Raw genomic sequence first — 24,099 nt, 5'->3', positions numbered from 1 at the left:
TCACTGGACTTGAGTTGGATCTTTTCCATGAAGATTGTTTTGAGAGTGGCGCTTCATCCTCCTTATTGTCTTCAGTTTACATATAGCCTCATGACTCAATGCTTACTTTGTTTATATGACTTTTCTCATTGAATGTATCCCTGAAGCCTATATACAGTGGAATCCCTATCCAGACCTAGAACTGTTACGTTTGAGAGCGGTTGATCCTTTTGTCTCTCTCCTGAGGAATCTGTACAAGGACCAAGTAGCAACAGTAAGAACTACCCACGGAACAACAGACTGGTTCAAGATTGGGAAAGGCGTACGGCAAGGCTGCATCCTCTCACCCAACCTTTTTAACTTGTATGCAGAACACATCATGCGATGTGCAGGGCTGGATGAATGCAAAGCTGGGGTGAAAATTGCTGGAAGAAACATTAACAACCTCAGATATGCAGATGACACCACTCTGATGGCCGAAAGCGAGGAGGAGCTGAGGAGCCTTCTAATCAAGGTGAAAGAAGAAAGCGCAAAAGCCGGGTTGCAGCTAAACATCAAAAATACCAAAATTATGGCAACAAGAATGATTGACAACTGGGAAATAGAGGGAGAAAACGTGGAGGCTGTGACAGACTTTGTATTTCTAGGCGCAAAGATTACTGCAGATGCAGACTGTGGCCAGGAAATCAGGAGACGCTTACTTCTTGGGAGGAGAGCAATGTCCAGTCTCGATAAAATAGTAAAGAGTAGAGACATCAGACTGGCAACAAAGATCCGCCTAGTCAAAGCCATGGTATTCCCTGTAGTCACCTACGGATGTGAGAGCTGGACCTTAGGGAAGGCTGAGCGAAGGAAGATTGATGCTTTTGAGTTGTGGTGTTGGAGGAAAGTGCTGAGAGAGCCTTGGACTGCGAGAAGATCCAACCAGTCCATCCTCCAGGAAATAAAGCCTGGCTGCTCACTGGAGGGAAGGATACTAGAGACAAAGTTGAAGTACTTTGGCCACATCATGAGGAGACAGCAAAGCCTGGAGAAGACAATTATGCTGGGGAAAGTGGAAGGCAAAAGGAAGAGGGGCCGACCAAGGGCAAGATGGATGGATGGCATCCTTGAAGTGACTGGACTGACCTTGAAGGAACTGGGGGTGGTGACGGCCGACAGGGAGCTCTGGCGTGGGCTGGTCCATGAGGTCACGAAGAGTTGGAGACGACTGAACGAATGAACAACAACAACCACTGAATTGAGCTATGTGCTGGGGATTTTGTTGTTGTTGTTCATTCGTTCAGTCGTCTCTGACTCTTCGTGACCTCATGGACCAGCCCACGCCAGAGCTCCCTGTCGGCCGTCACCACCCCCAACTCCTTCAAGGTCAGTCCAGTCACTTCAAGGATGCTTTTTTGATAATACACTTTGACATTACGCATAGATTGTTTTGTGTTTGTGCTTCTATAGGGAAAGCCCTTGGACAGAAACCTGCCACACTCTCCCTTTTCTTGTCTCAGAGTTCAGTGTTGTCTTTCCAGCAGCAGGGAATTTCCCGTCGCTTAGCAACAGAGCGGGCTGCCACCACCACACCAGCAGCTGCCAGCAGAACGCTGACGTCACGTCTCTAGTTATTTATTTATTTCCCTTTTGAAGGGGGAGAAGCAGGCAATGCAACCCCTTGCGCATGCGTGAAAAGGAGACGCGGGGAGTAATTAGACGCAGGCGCAATAGGAGAGGGGGAGTAGGAGGATCCTCGAGCGGGGGCGCATGCGCGGAAGGGCTGAGGGGGCGGAGCCGGAGCCGAGTGGGGGATGGGGCCAGTCGGGTCCGTCTTCTTTCCCCCGCCGTGTCCCCTTTTCTCAGCCGCCATGTTGGCTTGAAAGGAAGATGACAAGCGGCGGCTGCGGGAGTCGTAGCGGCGAGAGAGGCGGCAGGAGCCGTGGGAGCGGCTTGTGCTGAAGGGGGAGCTTTCTTCTCCTCTGAGGGGAAACAACAAGGCGCCTCCTCGACTGTTAAAGGGAAGCCGAGCCTGAGGGGAAAGGAGCCGCCGCCGCAGCGATGAGGAGAGAGACCTGAGGAAACGGAGCGGCTGGGCCTGGCCTGTCTCCGCCTCTCGATCCCTCTGCGGTTTAAATCCCCCCTTGAGCTGCGGCTGCTGCAGTTTGAGGGGGGAAGGTGTTGCTGCTCCTGCTTTCCGTAGTAGGCCCTTCTTCCCCTCTCTCCTTGGCCCAAGTGTTACAAAACCAGGACCAAAAGAATAACAACAAAGCCTCCCCTCGCCCAAAACAAGAACAACTTCGGCTTCAAAGGGAAGAAGAAGGAGGAAGAGGAGGAGGTCTGCTGGAGTTGCTCGCCTTTCCTTTTTAATGAGAGGGTGACTCGGACGCAGAACTAACTATCCTCTGAATCACCTCCAGTCATTCATTATTGGTCAAGGCTGGGGAGGAAGCGGGAGGAGGGAAAAGCCGCACATCCTTCATGTCCTGCTCTGTTCCTGGCTGCTCTACCTGGCATCAAGGTGTGGGAGCCGACGAGGGTCTTCAGCCCGTCTCCCTGGCGTTTCCTCTCATTGGATTTTGCTCTCCCTCATCCACAGCTGTGGTTGCTTTTGTTTTGGGGTGGAAACAGAAATCTCAGAACTGAACCAAAAGAGTGTTGGTTAAGCCGAAAGACCTTTCTTTTTTGGCTGGCTTTTAGAAAAACAAACAGAATCTTTTAAAAGTTTTTTGTGTGTGTGCGTGTGAAATCAAAGGGAATATCAAGATGTCTGGAAGTGTTCCATCTGATATGGTAAGTTTGCCTTTATTTTCAGATATTCTGTACAGTGAGAACAATTTGGTTTCAAAATATGTGTGTGGTCCTGTTAATTCGTTGGCTGTTGTAGATTGACATGTTATATTACGAGTATGGGCAGACTTCGGCCCTCCAAGTGTTTTGGACTTGAACTCCCACAATTCCTAACAGATTCTCAACAGTGACAAGAACTTGATTCAAAATAAGTGGTCCTGTTTATTCATTTTGCAGAAAAAGACAAAGGAGTTTTTTGGCTGTTATTATTTATTATTTACAGCATTTATATACCGCTTTTCTCACCCCGAGGAGGACTCAAAGCAGTTGTTGTAGGTTGACATGTTATATTACAAGAATGGGCAGACTTCGGCCCTCCAGGTGTTTTGGACTTTAACTCCCACAATTCTTAACAGATTCTGTACAGTGAGAATGACCTGGTTTCAAAATATATGGTCCTGTTTATTCGTTTTGCAGCAAAAGACAAAAGAATTTTTTGGCTGTTGTAGGTTTTGATGCTATATTACAAGCATGGGCAAACTTCGGCCCTCCAGGTGTTTTGGACTTTAACTCCCACAATTCTTAACAGATTCTGTACAGTGAGAATGACCTGGTTTCAAAATATATGGTCCTGTTTATTCGTTTTGCAGCAAAAGACAAAAGAATTTTTTGGCTGTTGTAGGTTTTGATGCTATATTACAAGCATGGGCAAACTTCGGCCCTCCAGGTGTTTTGGACTTGAACTCCCACAATTCTTAACAGATTATGTACAGTGAGAACCTGGTTTCAAAATATATGGTCCTGTTAATTCGTTTTGTAGCAAAAGACAAAGAGTTTTTTGGATGTTGTAGATGGACATGCTATATTACAAGCATGGGCAAACTTTGGCCCTCCAGGTGTTTTGGACTTCAACTCCTACAATTCCTAACAGCTGGTAGGCTGTTAGGAATTGTGGGAGTTGAAATCCAAAACACCCGGAGGGCCAAAGTTTGCCCTTGCCTGTGCTATAACATAAACCTTTCATGGACTAAAGTCCACCTCCTTGTAGCTAGATAGATCAGAAAGGAAGAACCAGATTTCTCCTTTACATTGTTGGAATTTATTTCTTATTTTTGTTGTGTTGCTTAACTTTTCATTATTTTTGGTATTTCAACTTTTTAACATTTTAGATTTTACGTAGGTGATATAACTTAAACTGGACAATTCTTTTAAAGTAGCTTACGTTTTGCTGATTTTCCTTCCCTTTCATCTTTTTCTACATTTTTCCACTGGAAACACATTTAAGGTCTCTAAAATAAGGCCATTCTTTTAATTCTGAGACATAACATAGACATTGATGCTCTTCTTCGAGATGATTGTCTTTTACTGTGACAGACTTTTTTGGAACTGAATTTGAACATCCTGTATTAATAAAGTTCCCTAGTGGTGGTCTGAACACAAAAATGAGAAGAAAGCTTAGATATGAGAGGGTACCACCTACAGGTGCTCTATTGAACCAGATTTGATCAGCCAGTTTTGCCTAAATTTTCTGATGTCATTAGCTTGACACCTCTGTCTATATTAAAGAAAAACATTTTCTTGCTTTTCATGTGTAAGACTATATTTTGTGGTGTATTCTTCCAGCAAATTCAGTTTAAGGATGAATGGTTATGTTTTTGAGCATTAAAATGCTGCTTATGCTTTGTATATGGTGTTTAAGATTTGAAGGCTTTGTCAGTGTGACATAAGATGTTTTAATGGCTTTGCAAAACAGGAAAACAGTAATTTGTGACAATGGCATTAGCATAGGGATGACTGTCCATGATTAAAGGTTTAACATTTTTGCTCAAAGTGACTTCAGGAAAACGCTGAAAAATATGGAAAACAGTTTGAAGTATACTAATAAAGGAAGTTTGTATCTTTTTTAAAAATCTTTTTATTTTCATAGTGTTTGTAGCATCTTGGATGATCGCATTACTTCAACATGTTTCGTCTCCAAACTTTCAAGGTTGAATATAATACATGCTCAACCTTGAAGGAATGATTTTTTTGTTCATGCCTTGGAGATTATACTAAACAGTCACTAATAACTGATTGAAGTCTTGCCAGAGTGCCCTTTAACCAGAGCTCTGATCCTTAATTGACATGCGTGGAATGGCTGAAAAGATGTGTGGTAGGTTTCTATTTAAAATAATAAAAATTCCCCCTGAAATATAGCACTGAAAACATTTGACTTTGTCTGAATGTCACCTTTGGTAAAATGTCACATTCTAATAAAATTATAATAGACATTTTAATCCTTTTGTTTCTTTGTTACCTGCTCTAAATTCTTGGGAAAGATTGTATATAAGAATAGTTCATTTGGCCATTGGAATGAGAAGTACAGATTGTATTCCGTGACTGTGTGAACTTCCTGGTTCTGACCATAGAACTGATTTCCTGTTCAAGGCAGTTTGGCCTAGTTTCAGCAACTTTAAAGTACAACTGCAGAGGCACATATACACTTAGTTACTAATTAAAATCTCAGTTGAAAATTAAAGTTTTAAAATATAGGGGAGTTGTTTGGGAAGGATGTACAAAGAACATTCTGAATCCTTTCTCAAATGATTAATATCCCTATTGATGCAAAATAAGGATGTTTCATTCATACCAAAATTAGAAGATCAGATGCTATTACATGTTCTTAAGCTGACTGCTTGAAGTGATACTTCTTAGGCTCAAGTTTGTGTTAAATGGTTGGAATGCAGGCTGCAGTCTTTCTTGACTTAATTGGAGTCAAAAGTACTGTCATAACAAATGTTTCATCATCTTCAAAGGGATAGTCATTTATAGCAACTCTTTCCCTTTATCAAATAAAGCTTGGCAAGACAGTATATTTTGTAAAGCAGCGGTTAATATCATTTTTAACATTTATACAGGTGTTTAGGACTTGCCAAGATCACAATTTTATTAATGTCTGAATGAATAGCACTATAAGAGTGATTATACCTAATCTTTCTGACAGTTTTCAGAATTTGAGTCATTTTGCTTGTATGCAGTATTTTTCTGCCAGTAGATATGCAGATTTTTGAATGCATGAACAAGTGATTATTATGATGTCATTATTGCTCTTAAATCTATACCGAGCCTAACTGTAGTCTATAATCACAGAAAACAAAGGCAATCAATTAAATGATAACTGAAACAATGATAAAATTAATTGACTGTTAACATATAAAGTCATTCAAAGTTAGCAATAGAGCTGATAACAGAAATACAAATTAAAGGTTAATTGTCTGTTGGAAAGTCTTAGCTTGGATCTAATTGCGTATAAACAGGGCCCCAAGTGGCACTCCCCAGGAAGGGCATTTCAAGAGCACATACTGCTGTGGGGAAGACTCTTTTCTATTGTAGTTAAGTGCCATACCACTGAAAGCTGGTTGCTCCCAAATGAGTCTCTGAAATAGATCTTTACAGCAGAGCACCCCATATGGGTGAAAAATCTCTTTCATGTCAACTGGTCTCGAAGCTGTTGATGTTAGATGTTTGTGTATACTCTAAATAAAAGTCTCATGAATAGGCTGTACTGCTACATAGTTCTGTTAAGCTATTTTACTTAAAGGTATCCCCTATATTTCATACTATCTAAACATCATTGGGACAAAGCTTCAGCAGGTTTAAAACTTTGATTGTTTCAATCACGTTGGATCTCCTTCTTCAGGTGCAGTTATTTTTCTAGTTAAATAATAACTGGCAAGACCACCTCTGAGTATTCATTGCCTGAGAACACCTTATGAAGTTCATGGGGTCTCCTTAAGTTGACATTGTGATTTGATTACATACATTTTTTTAAAAAAAATCATCGTTCCTAAAATGATTAACTTAATAATTTTCTATAATATGTATTTCATTGTTGTTTCATTATTGTAGATAATTAAATCTCACATGGCAAGGTTGCTTTTGTATTGTTGATGTAGCAAATGCCATTGCTAAGCACTGAGGCCTAACTTTTTTTTTTTTACATTATCATGGTTCTCTCCCTCTACACACACACACAGTTACCTAATTTTTCCATGTTTAGGTGTACTCCACTCACTAAAAGAACGTTGCTTGAGTGCCTTTATCTTGTGCCTCATAGGAAATGTTTCATTTGAACTAGAAATACATCTAGAAGTAAAATGTTTGTTCACCTCTATTGTATGAAAGCAGGGAAATAGGAAATAAGAATGGGTAATTTCCATTTTCTGCAAGGAACAAATTTTCTTCATAAATCTGGAAGATATTCTGTGAATGTGTGCTATGAATGTAGACACCATATGTTTTCAATACTTGATGTAAATGTATAATTTTAAAAGATGTAATGCTATTTACCTTATCTTGGCTGTTATTTTTCACCTCTCAAATGCACATGAGCACACAGAAAATCACTCCTGTCCCCTAAGATCCTGCTTCTTGTGTAACACTAGTTTCATACTGTAGTGTTTTGGGTTTTTTTTTTTTGCTACAAATCCTTACATGCCCCCACACATGAACAGGAGTGGGTTGGAGATTATCAGCTGCTACATTCTACATGTCTAGCAGAAAGGAAAAATTAGTGTATTCCTTTTTGTACTTTTGAGGCAGGACAGTCCTTCATGTCCAGGCTATTCTCTGGAATATGATGGAAGATGGCGGGGGGGGGGGGCACAGGGGGGGCAGGCAAATGGCTATCTATTAAAAGGTTTACTTTAATTCACACAGTTGTGAAATCCAGGGCAATTTAGTATAAGCACAATTAGATATAAATATACATTTCATTGTTAATTCCAATAAGTTATATAGCATTAACACACTTGCTGTTTTATATTTTCTTGATACAACATACATTTGCATGTTTATTATTGAAGAAGAATATTAATGAATGATCTGAAATAATTTAACAGTGGCTGCTCCACTAAGAAAAGAGTCTGAAAAGAAGTTCAAGAACCCAAAGCCTTCATACCACTGCTCCTCTTTGTGTGATGATCTGAATTTGCCTAAGGAGATAAAGATATCTCTTGTGATATAAGCTTAGACCTTTGTGGGGTTTTTTTGTCATAAGTTGGATTAGTCCAAGGGATGTTGTAATGTCCAGTTCTATTAAATACACTGTCAAAACAAAGTCTAATGTTATCATGAATGTAAGATTTATTTTTTTAATTCAGATGTATGATCATGCTGGAGGATCTTACCAAATTTGTTTCATATGTTTAAGCACAATTTTGTATTCTTAAATGTTTTTAGATGTGTAATGATCATGGAAATATAATGGTAGGAATTTGGAAATATTTGTCATATTCGAAAATAAGATGAATCCAGTTAGATTAAACTGAAGGTCTATCTAATGCAATATCCAGTTTTCTTACAGAGATCCTAAAGATGTTTCTGGAAAGCCTAGAATTAGGAACTGGGATCAATAGGCATCACTTGTTGTTGCCCTTTAGGATTTTTTATTTGTTGGCACACTGTCTCAAGACTCTCATTATTGTTGTTCCCCACAAATTTCTCACCCCTGCTTTAAACTCTGAGCAAAAAAAAAACATCTTATAACTGTGTTTCATCAACTTATGTTTATCTAGTGCATTAAGTATTTCTTATTTTTTGTCCTGATTATCTTGCTTATGCATTTGATTTGGTGTAATGTGTAAATAAGCATAGAATCAAAGAATCATAGACTTAAGTGCAGGAAATCTTAAGGGCCATTTAAACTCAGCCTAGGCAGGAATGTGCAATCAAAGAAATAATAATACATAACCATCCAGTCTCTGTTTAAAAATATTCAGAGACAGATTTTGCCCCATTTTGAGGCAATGTATTCAAGCTTTTACCATCAACTCTTACCATTCCTAATGTGTAGGTGTAGTCTCTTTTCCTCTATTTTGAATCAGTTGCTCTGTGTCTTAGTCTTTACAGAAACAGAAAACAAGCTCACTCTTTCCTCAATATGACATTATTTCAAATATTTAAACATAACTATCATGTCACCTTTTAACCGTCTCTTCTCCAAGGTTAACATACCCAATTCCCTAAGGCGCACCTCATAGGGCTTGATCTCCAGACCTTTGATCATTTAGGTCACCTTTCTTTTGACATGTTCCAGCATATCAATATCTTTCTTGAATTGAGGTGCCCAAAACTAGACATAGTATTTCATGTAAGATCTGACCAAAGCAGGTATTATTACTTCCCTCAATGTAAACACTATATTCCTGTTGATGCAGACTAGATTTTCATTGACTTTTCAACTGCTGCATGACACTATTGATTCATTTTCAGCTTGTGATCTACAAAGACCCATAGATCCCTTTTTCATTGGCATGGCTGTCAGGCCAGGCGTTACCCATCCTAAATCTCTACATTTCATTTCATTTTTTTCTTTAGTGTAGTACCTTACTTTTTTCTTTTGAAATTTATTTTGTTACTTTTTAGTCAGCTCTATATCTGTTAAGGTAATTTTGGATTCAAATCCTGTCATCTGGGCTATTAGTATCACTCATAATTTGGTGTCATCTGAAAATTTGAATAGCATTCACTCTGTTCTATCATCCAAATCACTGATAAAGATGTGGAATTGCACAACATTATGTGTTATATGTGATAAAATATGCCTTAAATGTTCATCTTCCTATAAGATCTTGTGTTTGCTTTAATGGACAATTGTAAAATGGGGGAAATATTCTTGTGTTGTATGACACAACAATAGAAAAATCTTACTACATATGCCTCACAGAAATGGATTTTGTGTCTGCATAGAAGTCTAATTCAGAAATTTCTAGAGCTGAATATGGCATTATCCTCTCCTCTTCCATACCAACTATGCAAGCTTGAGCCTCCCAAGCTATTTTACCTCAATTTCTTTTGGTCCATGGTAAGAGACTTACTTTTTATTTTCACTTGCCGAATAGCCTCATTTAATCTTAATTCTATCCTCAAATCTTCATTTTCTTCATTTTTGAACTTCTTATTTTAATTTACTTCTGACTAACAAAATCACTTGTTTGTATTTCACATTATTTCTGTTTATTTCCCTTCCCACTTTCCATACTTCTCAATTTTCCCCTTTTTATGGCCTCCTCTTCAGCTTTGTTTAAATTCTGCCACCTGTGGATTCATATCATATGCATATAAGGGCTTACCTGTATTATTTGAGGGAAACCTACAACATGCAGAGTGCACAATTTGCCAATGATTCACCTCCCAATTTCTAAAATATATCTAGTGTTACTGCCTTGAAAAGCCTTACGAGTAACTGAAAAGGTGACATTGACTTCAGCTTCTTCTCCTGAAGTTATCTTAAAGGAAAAATCATAAGAGAAATCATTATAGAACCATCTTCTGTTTCCAGATGTGCCATTCAGATAGATTCAGGATTTGGAACTAATACCTGCCCAAAGCAAAACATGGCTTGGAAAAGGCACACCCAGCTCCTCCATCATTATTTATACTGTATGAACATAAACAGTAGGGTGTGTGTGTGTGGGAAGGGGGGTGGAGTTTTAGCATGATCAACATCCATAGATATTGGCTGTGGAAACATCAGCTCCAGAATCTATTGTTAAGGTAATCGTACTTTTACAGTCTCTTTTGAACTTCTGGTTCCTACTCAACATCCTGTACAGCATAGAGAATGACTCTCCCTGATACCAACTGCAACGTCACAGTTCCTGTGGGACAGTGAGCCATTACCATGATCTCATGAAAGGGATACATTTTCTTTCCATAAAGAATATTGTCTTTTGCATCCTGACTATCACTACATCAGTTTCCTACACAGATATTATCAGGAACTTCTATGCAGAAGTTCTGATGTTATAGTAATCCTAGTCATCATCATACAGGGGGTCGATATAGTCATGATGTTTCATACCAATTACCAAGAAGATCTCCATCTCAATAACAAATGTGTTCCTGGCCAAGGACACCAAGGCATTGATCTGCATTGTGTTGGCTGACCCATATAGACAAAGAGCACTGGAACTAAGACCTCCTCTGTTTCTTCTGCCACAAACCCCAGCAGCAATGTTAAGACCTCATCTATCACCACTACGGATAGAGCATCACAGATTCTTGTGTTGTAACTGTAATAGATCTGAGTTAAACCCTAGAACTTTTGAATGTTCCTACTGTAGAATTGTTTTTGGTTTTGTTTTACTCAGCCTTCCAGAATTCCGATACACAGAATTACTACCCTGCTGCTGCAGGATGATGCTTTGAAGAGATTCTGCCTTTATGAAAGACAGTAATCTTTTCTCACTTCTTTGTGGTTCTGAAGCAGGATGAAAGCCTCTGTCTTACGTTGGATCTTTGCAGTGTCAACAAGTGCATAAAACCAAGAAAATGTAATATAGTAGCTGTATCTATTTTGCAGTTTCTTCAGAAGGGAGATTGATTTGTATCTATGAGTCTCAACTATGCCTTCTTGTACATCAGATTCAGGTCTCAACATTGCAGATAGCTTTGCCATTGGAGAAGCCTGTCAATAGAGATTCTTCCATTTAATGTTTCGACTGCACCAAGAATCTTCACTAAAAGCATGGCAGTAGTATTCTCCTCAGAATTTGGGAATTTCATATCTGTCCCTATCTAGATTTGGTTATTGGTGGTGTCTTACAGAATCAAAGCATACATCAAACTTTGAGCCTACTTCAAAACTTAGGACTCAATGTGAATCCAAAAAAATCTGTATTGGTATCTGCAAGAATTCTTGATTTCATTGGTGCCAACGTGGATTGTATTATGGGGAGAGCTTATCTTCCGAGAAGGTGAATTGACATACTGCAAGACAAAGTACACTCTGCCCTCTAATGGCATTGCCAGTTAGTATTCATAATACAATTATTGTTGGTATGATGGCATCGACAATTGTAACTTAACTGTTTTGATTTAAGTTACACCTTCTTCGATTCTGGATCATATGACACACAACATGGGTGCCTCAATGCAAGAGAATTTTAATATCTCAACATGGTTGCAGATCACTGATATTGTGGACAAAATATTCTCACTGTCAGTGATGCCATTTCTGTTTCCAGAGCCTTCCACTGTTGTCACTACAGATGCTTCCCTAGCAGATAGGGGTTTACATGATTATGTAAAGCAATTGGACAGTGCAGGAGAGCCAGCTTCATAAGATGCCATATAATTATTAGTGTTAATAAAGGTGTCCCGTGCTCTTGATTGTCATTTATGAGACAGAGGACCTCAGGTCACCATGGACAGCACAATCATAGCATGCTCATAGACCATCTAGGAAGCAGACAGTCCTTCATTCTTCTAGACCTTGTGACCATCCTTTGCAACTGGTTCATCCAGAGATGGGTCCATTAAGTCACTATTTCATCTGCTAGGAATAGACAATGTTGAGATCTTAAACACATTTTTTTCAAAGCAAGTCTTTGAACATGGAGTCATCACTAGATAGATTTTTTTTATCATGACATCCAACAGAAAATGTATTTTATTTTGTTCAGGAGCAAAGATAGGCCACAATTACCTGGGAGATGCATTTCTTGCCTGATTTACTTCCATCCCATATTCTCTCTGATAGGGAAAGTTGTAGCAAAACTCAGCAGAAACAAGACAGATACCATTGTGGTAACATCTTACTGGCCAAAGCAGCCATGATTTGCTATGATACTCTCAATGATATGAACACCTAACCCCATATCTTCTTTCTCAATCAGAAGGATAAGCTTATTATTCATATCTCAAAATGTTGAAATGGATAGCATGGAGTTTGATCCCATGGCCTCATTGGGTTTAACTTGTGTTCTGACAACTTCAGGAATGGCACCAGACAATGTTCATATATTTGTTATATTTGTGTGGGCATGACTAAGCATTCTCATCTTGTAAAGCCCACCTGGCCCCTACAGTGCCACATCAACCTACTTCTTCACCAGCAACTTCATTGTATTATCAAAGGCTTTCATGACTGGAATCACTGAGTTGTTGTGGGTTTTTCGGGCTATATGGCCATATTCTAGAAGCATTCTCTCCTGACATTTTGCCTGCATCTATGGCAAGCATCCTCAGAGGTTGTGAGGTTTTTGCATATTGTATTATCTGTAAGGTTTCCATTCAAAAGTCTTCACAATCCATTGATCATGTCCAAGTTCACTTAAAACTGTAAAAAGGGAACTAGCTTACTAGCCTTGGGTGATTTTCATACCAAATGGATATGCCAAAGGAACACTTAGGTCTTTATTAGGCCAATCCAAACAGAATTCAGTGTGCATATTTATAAAACTACTTGTTTCTTCATCAGGTAAAGATTTTTTTTTAAGCGTTCAAGGAAAAGAGACATAGGCCCAGATCTGTTGTTAGTCCAGAGTAGAGTCAACTTGCTGAATGGAACAGTTTTACCTATTAGACTAAGGGCCCTTCCACACTGCTCTATATCCCAGAATATCACGGCAGAAAATCCCACAATATCTGCTTTGAACTGGGTTATTTGAGTCCATACTGCCATATATTCTAGTTAATGTGGGGTTTTCTGTCTTGATATTCTGGGATATAGGACTGTGTTGAAGAGCCCTGACTATCTAACAGATAGTTGAATGGCTCAACTCTAGTTGGGACTAACCAGCAGAATTTCAACCATCTGTGTAGAAATGGCATGGAAGAAAAATTTAAAGATTATTACAGTAAACCTGGTAAACTACATGTAACCTGCTTTTCTGATAATATACAGACTCCCTTTCTGAAACATTCCCTTTCCTTCCTTCTTTGGTTTTTGTACCAGCTTTTTTGGAAAAAAAAGATGTTACTTTTGAAAGTTTGCACAGAGAAAATTGTGGTACTTTGTTTGACCGTATTACCACAAAATGGGTTTGAAAATTATCAGAGTCAACATGCCATTTCTATTTTTCTATTTGTGGAGCTTTGTGAGAATTACTTGTGCCTGCACAGTGCATCGTTCAGAAACTGTTAGAGTGATTATGTTAGCATTTTGGCATAAGCACCTTTTTTACTGGCTTCTACTGAACAGTGACTACTCTTGCTTTGGCTTCTTAGTTTTCCTTCTGTGTCCTATAGCTAGTCTGTTTTTGGTAAGATAATAGTTCATGCTTCTTTTCAAATGCAACAGGTCACTCAAATTGATTCAATTTAAGTACTGAGACTTATCAATGGTCGCTATATTACAGGGAATATTTCAGTGTTACAGAGCACTCTTTGCCATTTTCAGCTGGTCTATATGTGAAAATTCCATGTAGATCAAAACAAGAAGAGTTGATCAGGAGTCTAGTGTGCTCTATCCACATTTTTCTCACCTGCTCATCCATTAGAATTATATCATTGGTTACCAAATAAAAAGAGGATGATAGACCCAGAAATTCTGCATTACTCCCTGCTTTCAGGGAGGAAATAATAGTGCTCATCTGGACTGTTTCTGGACTCTGAATTGTGTCTTGGAGTTTTTGAACAGCAAATGTTTCTCCTGCAACATCTAGACTTGACATGTATGAAAGAAAGCTAAAATGTACAGAGAGCTATCCAACATCTGTTTAGAGACTTCCAATGAAGAAGAGCCTGTCATTCTCTTAGGCATTGTATTCTAGTGCTGAATAACTCATACCACAAGAAGGCCTTTTTTAAAGTTTAAATGAAATCTCCTTTTTTTATTTGAATCTGTTGGCCCTCATTTTTGAAACAGCAAAAACCAAGTTTTTCTATATTTTACATGGCACTGCTTCCAATATTTAAAGATGGCTGTCATGCCATTCCTGGGTTGTCTTATTCTTGTATGCTAAATTGTTGTTGTTGTTGTATTGTCGAAGGCTTTCATGGCCGGAATCACTGGGTTGCTGTAGGTCTTTCGGGCTGTATGGCCATGTTCTAGAAGCATTCTATCCTGATGTTTTACCTACATCTATGGCAGGCATCCTCTGAGGTTGTGAGGGCCCCCACACAGCCCTATATCCCAGAATATCAAGGCAGAAAATCCCACAATATCTGCTTTAAACTGGGTTATCTGATTCCACACGCAGATAATGTGAGATTTTCTGCCTTGATATTCTGGGATATAGGGCTGTGTGGAAGGGCCCTAGGTTCAATGTTTGAGTCATGAAAAATTTGACACAGTAATAAGTTTTTGAATGCCATGCACTTACACAAATCTGTTAGCAACAATGTGCAGTTTTTACAGTGGATTCTGCAGAACATTTTTCATCTGTCCTCCACAAAAAGGAAATCAGCCTGTTTAGCAAGACTTGAACATCCTGATGTATTATGAATAAAATATTCCAGTTCAAAACAGATATTGTAGGATTTCCTGCCTTGATATTCTCGGTTATATGACTGTGTGGAAGGGCCCTTGAACACCCAAGCTGCAATATTGTTTGTCCATTCTACTCAGGTTATTTGGATTTATTCTATATAAAAATATTCACTCAAGGTGGTTGATTTTTTAAATTTGTTTTTGTATGAATCAATTTGTTTTCTAGTTTAAAATTATTTGCAACTCCCACTTTAGGGTGCTTTCCTGTAACCTTTCCATAAATAGCTGGTTCAAATCTGGGGAGTGGAGTGAGCTCCTGCTGTTAGGCTCAGCTTCTGCCAACCTAACAGTTCAAAAACATGCAAATCTGAGTAGATCAATAGGTACTGCTTCTGCGGGAAGGAAACAGCGCTCCATGCAGTCATGCTGGCCACATGACTTTGGAGGTGTTTACAGACAACCCTGGCTCTTCGGCTTAGAAATAGAGATTAGCACCAATCCCCGGAGTCGGACATGACTAGGGCAAACCCTTAACTTTAAAACAAGTACTTCAGTGTTTGTAATGCTTCTTCCCCAAGAGTATTTATTTTAAATAAGTCTGTTCTTTTGTCTTACTTTTATGTACCACCAAGAACATTCTATAGTTTTTTATCCTTTGCAAAAAAGATAAAATGGAAATGTTTCAGTGTTAGGTTAGATTTTTGACTTATAAATAGCATGGTAATTGAAAATAAATTGATGCTTTCTTTGATTTATGAATTCTAAGTGGAGTTTGGTCTGATTCAGCTGAACTCCTAGGTAGTTTTATGTGCTGATGCTAATATGACTTCTACATTACCTCAAGGATGCTGTGGTTTATGGAAGAGATTGCAGCAGGTAATTATAATAGGCTCTTCCTTTGCATTGTTAATAGCCCCTGAGTGATTTTACTGACGCATTTTGGGAGGTAGGTGAAGACTCTTGGCTGATTGAGTGCATACATGAAGTGCTAATTAAACTAAGACTATTGCTACTGATACAGGTATTATAAACATGATTTTTAGATGTCGGAAAAACCATGCCAATAGTTATTTTGTTGCTTATTTTGTGTGTTACCTAACATTAGTGTGTCCCTAAGTCCTCCCTCCGTTTTCATTATACTTTGGTTTCCAGGATGTGTTTAGAGCTTTAATATGGAGCATTTGGAATCTGTTGCAAAAGGCATGTCCATAAAATCAAAGATTCTGAAGCCAGAAGACTGTATATACCTCATACTCCTTCCATACTTAGATCCATGGATAGATATCCAGGCTTTCTTCATTTTAGCAAAACAAAGGTTTAATTTCAGACAGCTAGCATTTGAGGAAGATGCAGTTTTATTCCAAGATCACAATAGTGGCAGAAACAGCACCCCAATTTTTGAAGTTCTCAAATGTCACTTCAAAAATGCTTCTTGGAAGATTTTATTCAAAGTGATAAATAAAGAAGTGAAACAGGACTTTTTGTTGTTCAGTTGGAACAACTCAGTAACTATGAATGTTGCCAGAGATTAGTGATACAGGAAGTGGAGGATCATATACATTAGGACAGGGGTCCTCAAACTAAGGCCCGGGGGCCGGATGTGGCCCTCCAAGATCATTTACCCGGCCCTCGCCCAGAGTCAACCTAAGTCTGAAATGACTTGAAAGCACACAACAACAACAATCCTATCTCATCAGCCAAAAGCAAGCCAACACTTCCCACTGAAATACTAATAAGTTTATATTTGTTAAAGGTGTTCTTCATTTTAATTACTGTATTGTTGTTAAGTGTTTTTGCACTACGAATAAGATATGTGCAGTGTGCATAGGAATTCATTCATGTTTTTTTCAAATTATAATCCGGCCCTCCAACAGTTTGAGGGACTATGATCTGGCCCCCTGTTTAAAAAGTTTGAGGACCCCTGCATTAGGATGTCAGTCATTAAAAAATTCTGCTGACCATTTTGGATCAGTAGCTATTATTTGTATAGTAATAAAATAAATACATCAGTCTTGAATATTAGAATGATCTTGACTTAATGTGTTATCCTTTCCTATTAAATGTCTTGTCATTTTTTCAGTTATTGGCTTTAAAAGGGACATTATTTCCCTGTAATACTTTACTATTCTTTTAACATTTGAAATTTATTATACAGGGTTAGTCAAAATGCATAGGCCAATAAGCCATTCAATTGAATGGCTTATTGGCCTATGCATTTTGACTAACCCTGTATACTGAGTCAGACCTTTCACCAAAAATTGTCTACTCTGACACCTCAAAGCTTCATGCAGAGATTTTTCTGGCCGTGAAATCTATATTCCTTTTAACTGAGTTAGGACAGGTAAACTTGGAACCTGTACTCTGGCATCAAATTATATTCTTTCTCCAGTATGTTGTTGTAATTTTTTAATTCTTATTTTTAAAAGGCTGCTTTTTAAAACTGGTTAGAACAGATGTAGCTTTTAAACCAATATTTCAGAAAATAAATGAAACAAAATTATTAGAGCAGGGAAATATAATGCACAGTATAGGGTGGTTTTAGCATTGCTTTTTTACTAGCCTTAAAACATGACTTAAGAAATAAAGTTTGATACAAAGTGTCTCATATTCAATATTTTGAAAATCAATAAAAAAGATAGCCAGCCTAGATGACTGTTTAATCCAACTTGTTATAGGAGGACAGAATTTGTTTTGGTCACGAAGCAGAAATAACTTTTCTTCTTGTTAGAATCTGACATATCTGTTTCTCCTAAAATATCTGAGTATATTAGTAAGCAGGGACTTTGGTATAACATGCCTTGACTGTCATGTTAGAAGACAATTTACTGTTGATTAGATAATCAAAAGTATGGGTGGGGGAGATGACTCATTGACTCTAAAAAGCTTCAGAAATTGGTATGTGGTGGGAATAATTTAAACCTGTTTACCTAGAACTGAGAATACCCTGAATTTTACCACATCTTGCTTTTGTTAAAAGTTGTTTCCGCTTAAACCAGACTACATCATTACTTTTGTTTGCTGAAATATGTTGTATTCCCTGCAGAGGCATCTGTTCATTCCAGAGTTGAATATGAACTATGTAAACAAGAGTATCATTTTATTTGAGATAAATAAAATGAGAAAATTATTTAGAAAAGCATCAGCCTACATTTAGTATGTTCAGAGAAATCTTTGGAATATTCAGAAATAGTGCCAGAGGCGAAAGGAATAAGGCAGTATTTTATTTAGTGGGCACTATTTCATTTGGAAACTTTTGTCCTTAATGACATTATTCCATATATAGTTAATCCTTAGTATCCATGTATTCTGTATTCACAGCTTGAACCACCCATGGCCTTAAAATATTCCAAGAAACAAATAAATCAAAAACCGGAAATCTTGATTTTACCATTTTAGATTAGGGGTGCTTTTTTATTATGCCATTGTATATAATGGATCTTGAGCATCTATGGATTTTGGTATCCATTTGGGGTTCTGTAACCAGACTCCTGCAGATACCAATAATATATCATAAAACTTGTCAGATATCATAAAACTTGCCATTATTTGGATGATCATGTCTGAGGTTAAGTCAAGAGACATGGTTTCTTTTCCCCTCCTTGTAACTCCTTATTTATTTATTTACTATATTTATACCCCGCCCTTCTCACTCCGAAGGGGATTCAGGGTGGCTTACAAATTACAGCGAAAATTAAATGCCACACTGTGCACCTAACAATAAACATACTATATAACATTTTAAACATACAATGAAAACAGTAATACAGACTAAAAGCCTACAAAGTGTCGCATCATAATTTCCTAACTTCATAGTTTTCCCATAGTTGTTATACAGACTCCTGAGCTAGAATGATATACAGTAGTAACTGGACTCCTTTAACCCTGCCTCATTTTTTATAGCTGCACCCTCCTGGAGTTGGTTAGTCTGACCAGCTGGAAATGACCTGAGGTTGCAGTCTTCCTCACAAGAAGCCCCAAAGGCAGGAGAGCTTGCTGGAGATGTTCCAGCCTCTTCTATAGCAGCCTCAGCAGCAGACTCCTCTAGCCCTGCCTGTTTTTATAGCTGCACCCTCCTGGAGTTGGTTAGTCTGACTAGCTGGAAATGGCCTGGGGTTGCAGTCTTCCTCACAAGGAGCCCCAAAGGCAGGAGCAGAAGAGCTTGTTGGAGATGTTCCAGCCTCAGCAGCAGACTTCTCTAGCCATGCCTCTGTTTTTATAGCTGCAGCCTCCTGGAGTTGGTTAGTCTGACCAGCTGTAAATGGCCAGGGGTTGCAGTCTTCCTCACAAGGAGCCCCAAAGACAGGAGCAGAAGAGCTTGCTGGAGATGTTCCGGCCTCCTTCATTGGTTTCTTAACATTGCTCTCTCAGTACAATTAGATATTTCTATGTAACTGACGTTTCCAGTTTAGTCTTTATTTTCCTGATTTATACAGAGTAGTTCATTAAAGTTTCTTCCTGTTGAGAAGTGATGAAAAGGGGAAAAAGAATTGATCATACTGGTTAACTAAAGTGATCATCCAAATTAGTCCATTGTGAAGTTATTAGGTGCTAGTTTAGAAAAAAAAGGAAAGAAAGAAAGAAAAATATTTTTGATGGCTCTGATCAAACTCAAGTATTTTGTGCTTATATTTCACAACTTTTGCTGGTCATTTGCCTAGCTAAAAGACTCAATAAAATAAGCATGAGTTGTTCAAATTAAATGGATACTTGGCACAGACTTGTCAATAGGCTTATGTGTCATATTGCAAATAGCAGTTTAAATCTTAAACGCTGAAACTGCATCTTCATCTTGGCAGGTGGGATTAAGATCCTGTTCTGATCTATCTGCCTTAGCAGTGAAAACCTTAAGGAGAAGCAGTAATTCATGACTTCCATTTGGAATGCTTTGCCATGTTTCTTTGGGCTCAATAAGATCCTAAAATGTTCATTTGTGAGCTGTACTTTCTTTCTTTTTGGCAAAGATAGGAATATGTCTTTTCTACAGTGTTCTTAAATGAATGTTAAACTACAGTTAATGGTCACTCTGCATGCTATGTTTTCTGGATATCCAAGATTCAGGTGAAACATCCATAACTGCATTTTTGCTGCCTTTGTGTATTCTGTCATGTTGTAGTCTAAGGAGCATCATAGTATTGCTATACAAAGACATTTCAGATGAATTAATGTTTCACTCTACCATTAATAATTCTGCATTTAAAATAGAAGTAAAATTTAAACTTATAAAATGAGGCCAAATTCTGCCAGATCCAAAACTGATATTGAATTTTAATATGCTAATTTAAGATAATTATATTTGCCTTCCCTCTCAAATAATTTGCAGGGACCTTCTCTTTGTCATTTGTGACACAACATGCAACCACTCCAAGCTTCTTCTTACTTGGTTTTGTTAAACCATTCCCCCCCCCCCCCCCCGATTTTTAGCTTGAATTGCCATGGAGCATTACCCATCTTTGCTAACCATCATCTCCATCTGTAACACAGAATATTTCTAACCCTGGATTAAATAGTAAAATTCTGTCTGCTCTTACTGTCTTAAAATTGCTTGGTGGTGGTGGTTGTTATTATTGTTACTTTATTTATACCCTGCCCTTTCTCTCTACAAACAAGACTCAAAGCAACAAAGAAACCAAAGTGGCTAACAATAACACTAATTGGAAATCTAAAAATATACAGACATTAAAAGAGAAGTCAATATTAATGGCATTAAAAACAAACAATAGTGGTTTATGGAACTCTGAATGTCTAATCAGTAGAAATATATAAGATATTATTCCCAAAACTATATATATGTTACATATTCAACATAGCAAGGAGATTTTGTGCTTTTAAAGGAAAGAAAAATGTATTGCTATCAAGTCAAGTAATATCTTTAGGCTTACCAAATATTTGACAGTGTTATCAATGCCAAAGGGGTTTCACAATTACAACAAATCTATGATCACCATTAAACTGAGATCATTACATAAAACCTTTTTATTCAGGTAGGCTTTTAAGATCAAGTCAAAGAGTGCTGTGGTTTTAGCTTTGAATATGTGTTGACCCTGAAAGGCTTTCAAGACACTCCTCTCCCAAAGAACTAACCACTAGTAAAACAGAATTTGTATCCCCTCCCACCCTCTCTTGAGTTAAATATCACTATCATGTATTCTAATACCAGATCAAATCTTCCTGTGCTTGCACTTATCTAGCTATAATGGTGCTGTCAACCATGGTGCCGCCAACTTGGGATAGCAGTTACATATAAGTATCAAATACAGTGGGAAAAATATCTTACCTTGAAAAAGCTCCCATAGTAATGAATGGAATGCTGAGAGACTATGCTCCCTTCTACACTGTCCTTATATCCCAGGATTTGATCCCAGATTATCTGCTTACCCCAGATTATATGGCAGTGGAGACACATATAATCCAGTTCAAAGCATATTACTGGGATTGGATCCTCAGATATAAGAATAGTCTATAAGGGGCCTAAGAAGAAAACTGAGAACTGAATGGAATGTCTAATAAATTGAGTTATTGTATAGGAAGGGGCAGATCAGTACACTTGGGATTTGAGGGTGGGATGGGGGACAGAGAGCTATCTCAAAAATAAGACCCATGTTGTTAGACAAAAGGCATGCCCATTTTAGTATTTTGTTCACACTGTAGTCAACCAGAGGCCCGTGGAAGGTCAAAAGACAGTATGTGTGAACAATCATTACTTTTTCTTAGTCCCTCAGCAGCTACTATTGGGAAACATGGTGGGCCTAATTACCCTGTCTTTGAAGCTAAGCAATGTAAGGCCAGTTTTATACTCATTGAAGGAGGAGGATCTGCCAAAGATTCTAGGTGCTTTCGTTATTTTTCTAAGGAAGGCAATGGTAAGCCATCTCTGAATATTCCTTGCCCTATGAAATTCCTGTGGTTGTAGGTGACTTGAAGTCGCATGTACATTCACACACAATGTCTCCCGTATTGGAAACAAATTATAGCTATCATGATTTGTAGTAAGTGGTAGTTCTGTCTCTATGAACTTCTCTAGCTTCCTTTTAAAGCTTTCCAAGTCTAATTATTACCATATAGCTAATTTTCATTTTGCCAAACAGCTCTAAAAAGCCATCTCTTCTATTTTGTGATATCTTTTTCCATGTACATTGACCACAGTGATGCACAACATTCAAAGTGTGATTGTATCATTGATAAGGGCAGTATGATATTATCACTTTTATTTCTGAGTTGTTTTCTGATTTATTTCAAAGCAGAAATTAGTCTTTTCATTGCTGTCAGACATCAGTTTTTCATTTAGCTAACTCCCCCATGTCAAGAACTTTCTTGGTTATTTAGCATCAACTTAGATTCTATCAATATATATGTTATGTTGCAGTTTTTCTTTGCATTGAGTTAGCTAATCATATTTGGAGATGTATTTTTGTTGGGGATGTATTTTAGATGTTTTCAGGAACAGAAGTGAATGTATACCCTCTTGCCACCCAACAGACAAAAATAGAAAGATGTCCACTGAAGTCTGAGCATACTCTGGTCGTGAAAGCCTTCGACAATAAAAGAAACTAAAGTATTTTGTCTGAGATTGTATCTACATTATTTACTATTTGGTAAAGGCCAAATGTTCTTCTATAGTTAGAGCATCCCATCATCTTGTTATATCTGCCTAAATTGTGTGTGTGTGTGTGTGTGTATTTAATCAAAGTGTTTCTCCTTAGAAACACTTTGATTAGAAATATTGGTAGTAAAATACTTGTGTGTCTATTGCAGCAAAACAAAAAAGATGTCTATGTATTTACCAACTGTTTGTTCTGAAATTTGCAGTTTACATACAATGCATGCAAACAGTTTGGATGTAATATTTTTTGTACAGTTGTGCAAAAGCCACATCACAATGTATTAATATAGAATCTTGCTCCAGGGAAATTGGCAGCATTAGTGCCTTTGATCCTCTGTGCTGCATGGGCTGGATGTTTACAAATTAATTAAAAGGAACATAATTCATGTTAGTTTCATTCTTGTCTAGGCTACTGATTTTTGCTAGGTTGAACCAGCTCTGTACTTCAGAAGCACATGAAAATGATATTTGATATAACATTTACTTGGGTCTTCACCTAAAATTGCTGTTTCCTAATGGCCAAACACTGAAATGACCAAATATTTGGCCACCTACCTGATGTACCTTGTTATTGGAACTGTCCTTTGGATACCTTTGGTAATACCTCTTTCTAAAAATGCATCGACTTATCCATGTGTTAATATAAGTATTGTACCTTAACTCTTATAAAAATGAAGCACCCTCTTCTCTATGTAGAATGACAAAAGGCAACAGCTTAGAGTCCATCCTGGGAGAACCTAAAAGGAGCACCAATCCCCTCTTTGACATGGTTCCATTTCTGACCTTATTGAATACCTGCCTGGGCGAGGAAATGACAGTGGTGGTGCCAGAGGTGGCTGGCTCCCTGAGACAGCATTCTTGCTTTCTCCTCTCTTCAGAATGGCCCCTGTCTGATCCACATATCATATAATAATCCATACTTTTAGACCCAAAATGTGTTTTTGACTTATACATAAGGCTGACTTATTAATGAGTGTATATATGGGAGTGCTAGAACAGAGGTAGAAGTTTAAGAGTGCAGCACATAATACAAGTTCAGTATCCCCTATTTGGAAATCTGAAATGCTCTCAAATGCTTTTGTAGTACATCTTCGTAAACATTCATCTGTAGTTTAGCAGCATGAATAACTCTAGATATTGGGTAGGGGGCATAGCAGATACCCAATAAATTGTGTACTAGACTATATACTGTGGAAAAAATAGTGCTAAAACAGAAGCAAAGGTTTAAGTGTACAGAATATAATACAGGTTGGGTATCACTTATCCTAAAATATGAAATGCTCCAAAATACAAAACTGACCAAATTACAGTGATATTTTTGCTTTCTGATGATAGTTCAGTGTAAACTTTCTTATGGTTCAGGCAGATGGCTTCTAATGCTGCTATTTGCAGCTCAGAAGGCAGCAAAGAAACAGAATGTATTAAAAGGCAGAAGCTTGCCTCAGAACAGACAGAATATGGATTTGTTACTAAAGTAGATAGGGTAGCTGATGGAGCTTTGGATTTCAGAAGGAACGGAAAACTACCTATGGTTTGGGGGGAGCCTATATAT

At 38.0% G+C, this 24,099-nt stretch overlaps 1 protein-coding gene across 1 annotated transcript in view; it reads left to right on the top strand.

The window, feature by feature from the left end:
• Positions 1-1,746: 1,746 nt before the first annotated feature.
• Positions 1,747-24,099, top strand: part of UBL3 (ubiquitin like 3) — a 39,924-nt gene continuing 17,571 nt past the window's right edge. The window contains exon 1 of the mRNA XM_060770876.2: positions 1,747-2,754. Coding sequence (XP_060626859.1) covers positions 2,728-2,754 — 27 coding nt within the window. The 5' untranslated portion in view covers positions 1,747-2,727. The remainder of the gene's footprint in view (positions 2,755-24,099) is intronic.

This window comes from Anolis sagrei, chromosome 3 (assembly GCF_037176765.1).
Source record: "Anolis sagrei isolate rAnoSag1 chromosome 3, rAnoSag1.mat, whole genome shotgun sequence".
Lineage (NCBI taxonomy): Eukaryota > Metazoa > Chordata > Lepidosauria > Squamata > Dactyloidae > Anolis > Anolis sagrei.
This window is presented reverse-complemented; position numbering and strand designations above follow the sequence as displayed.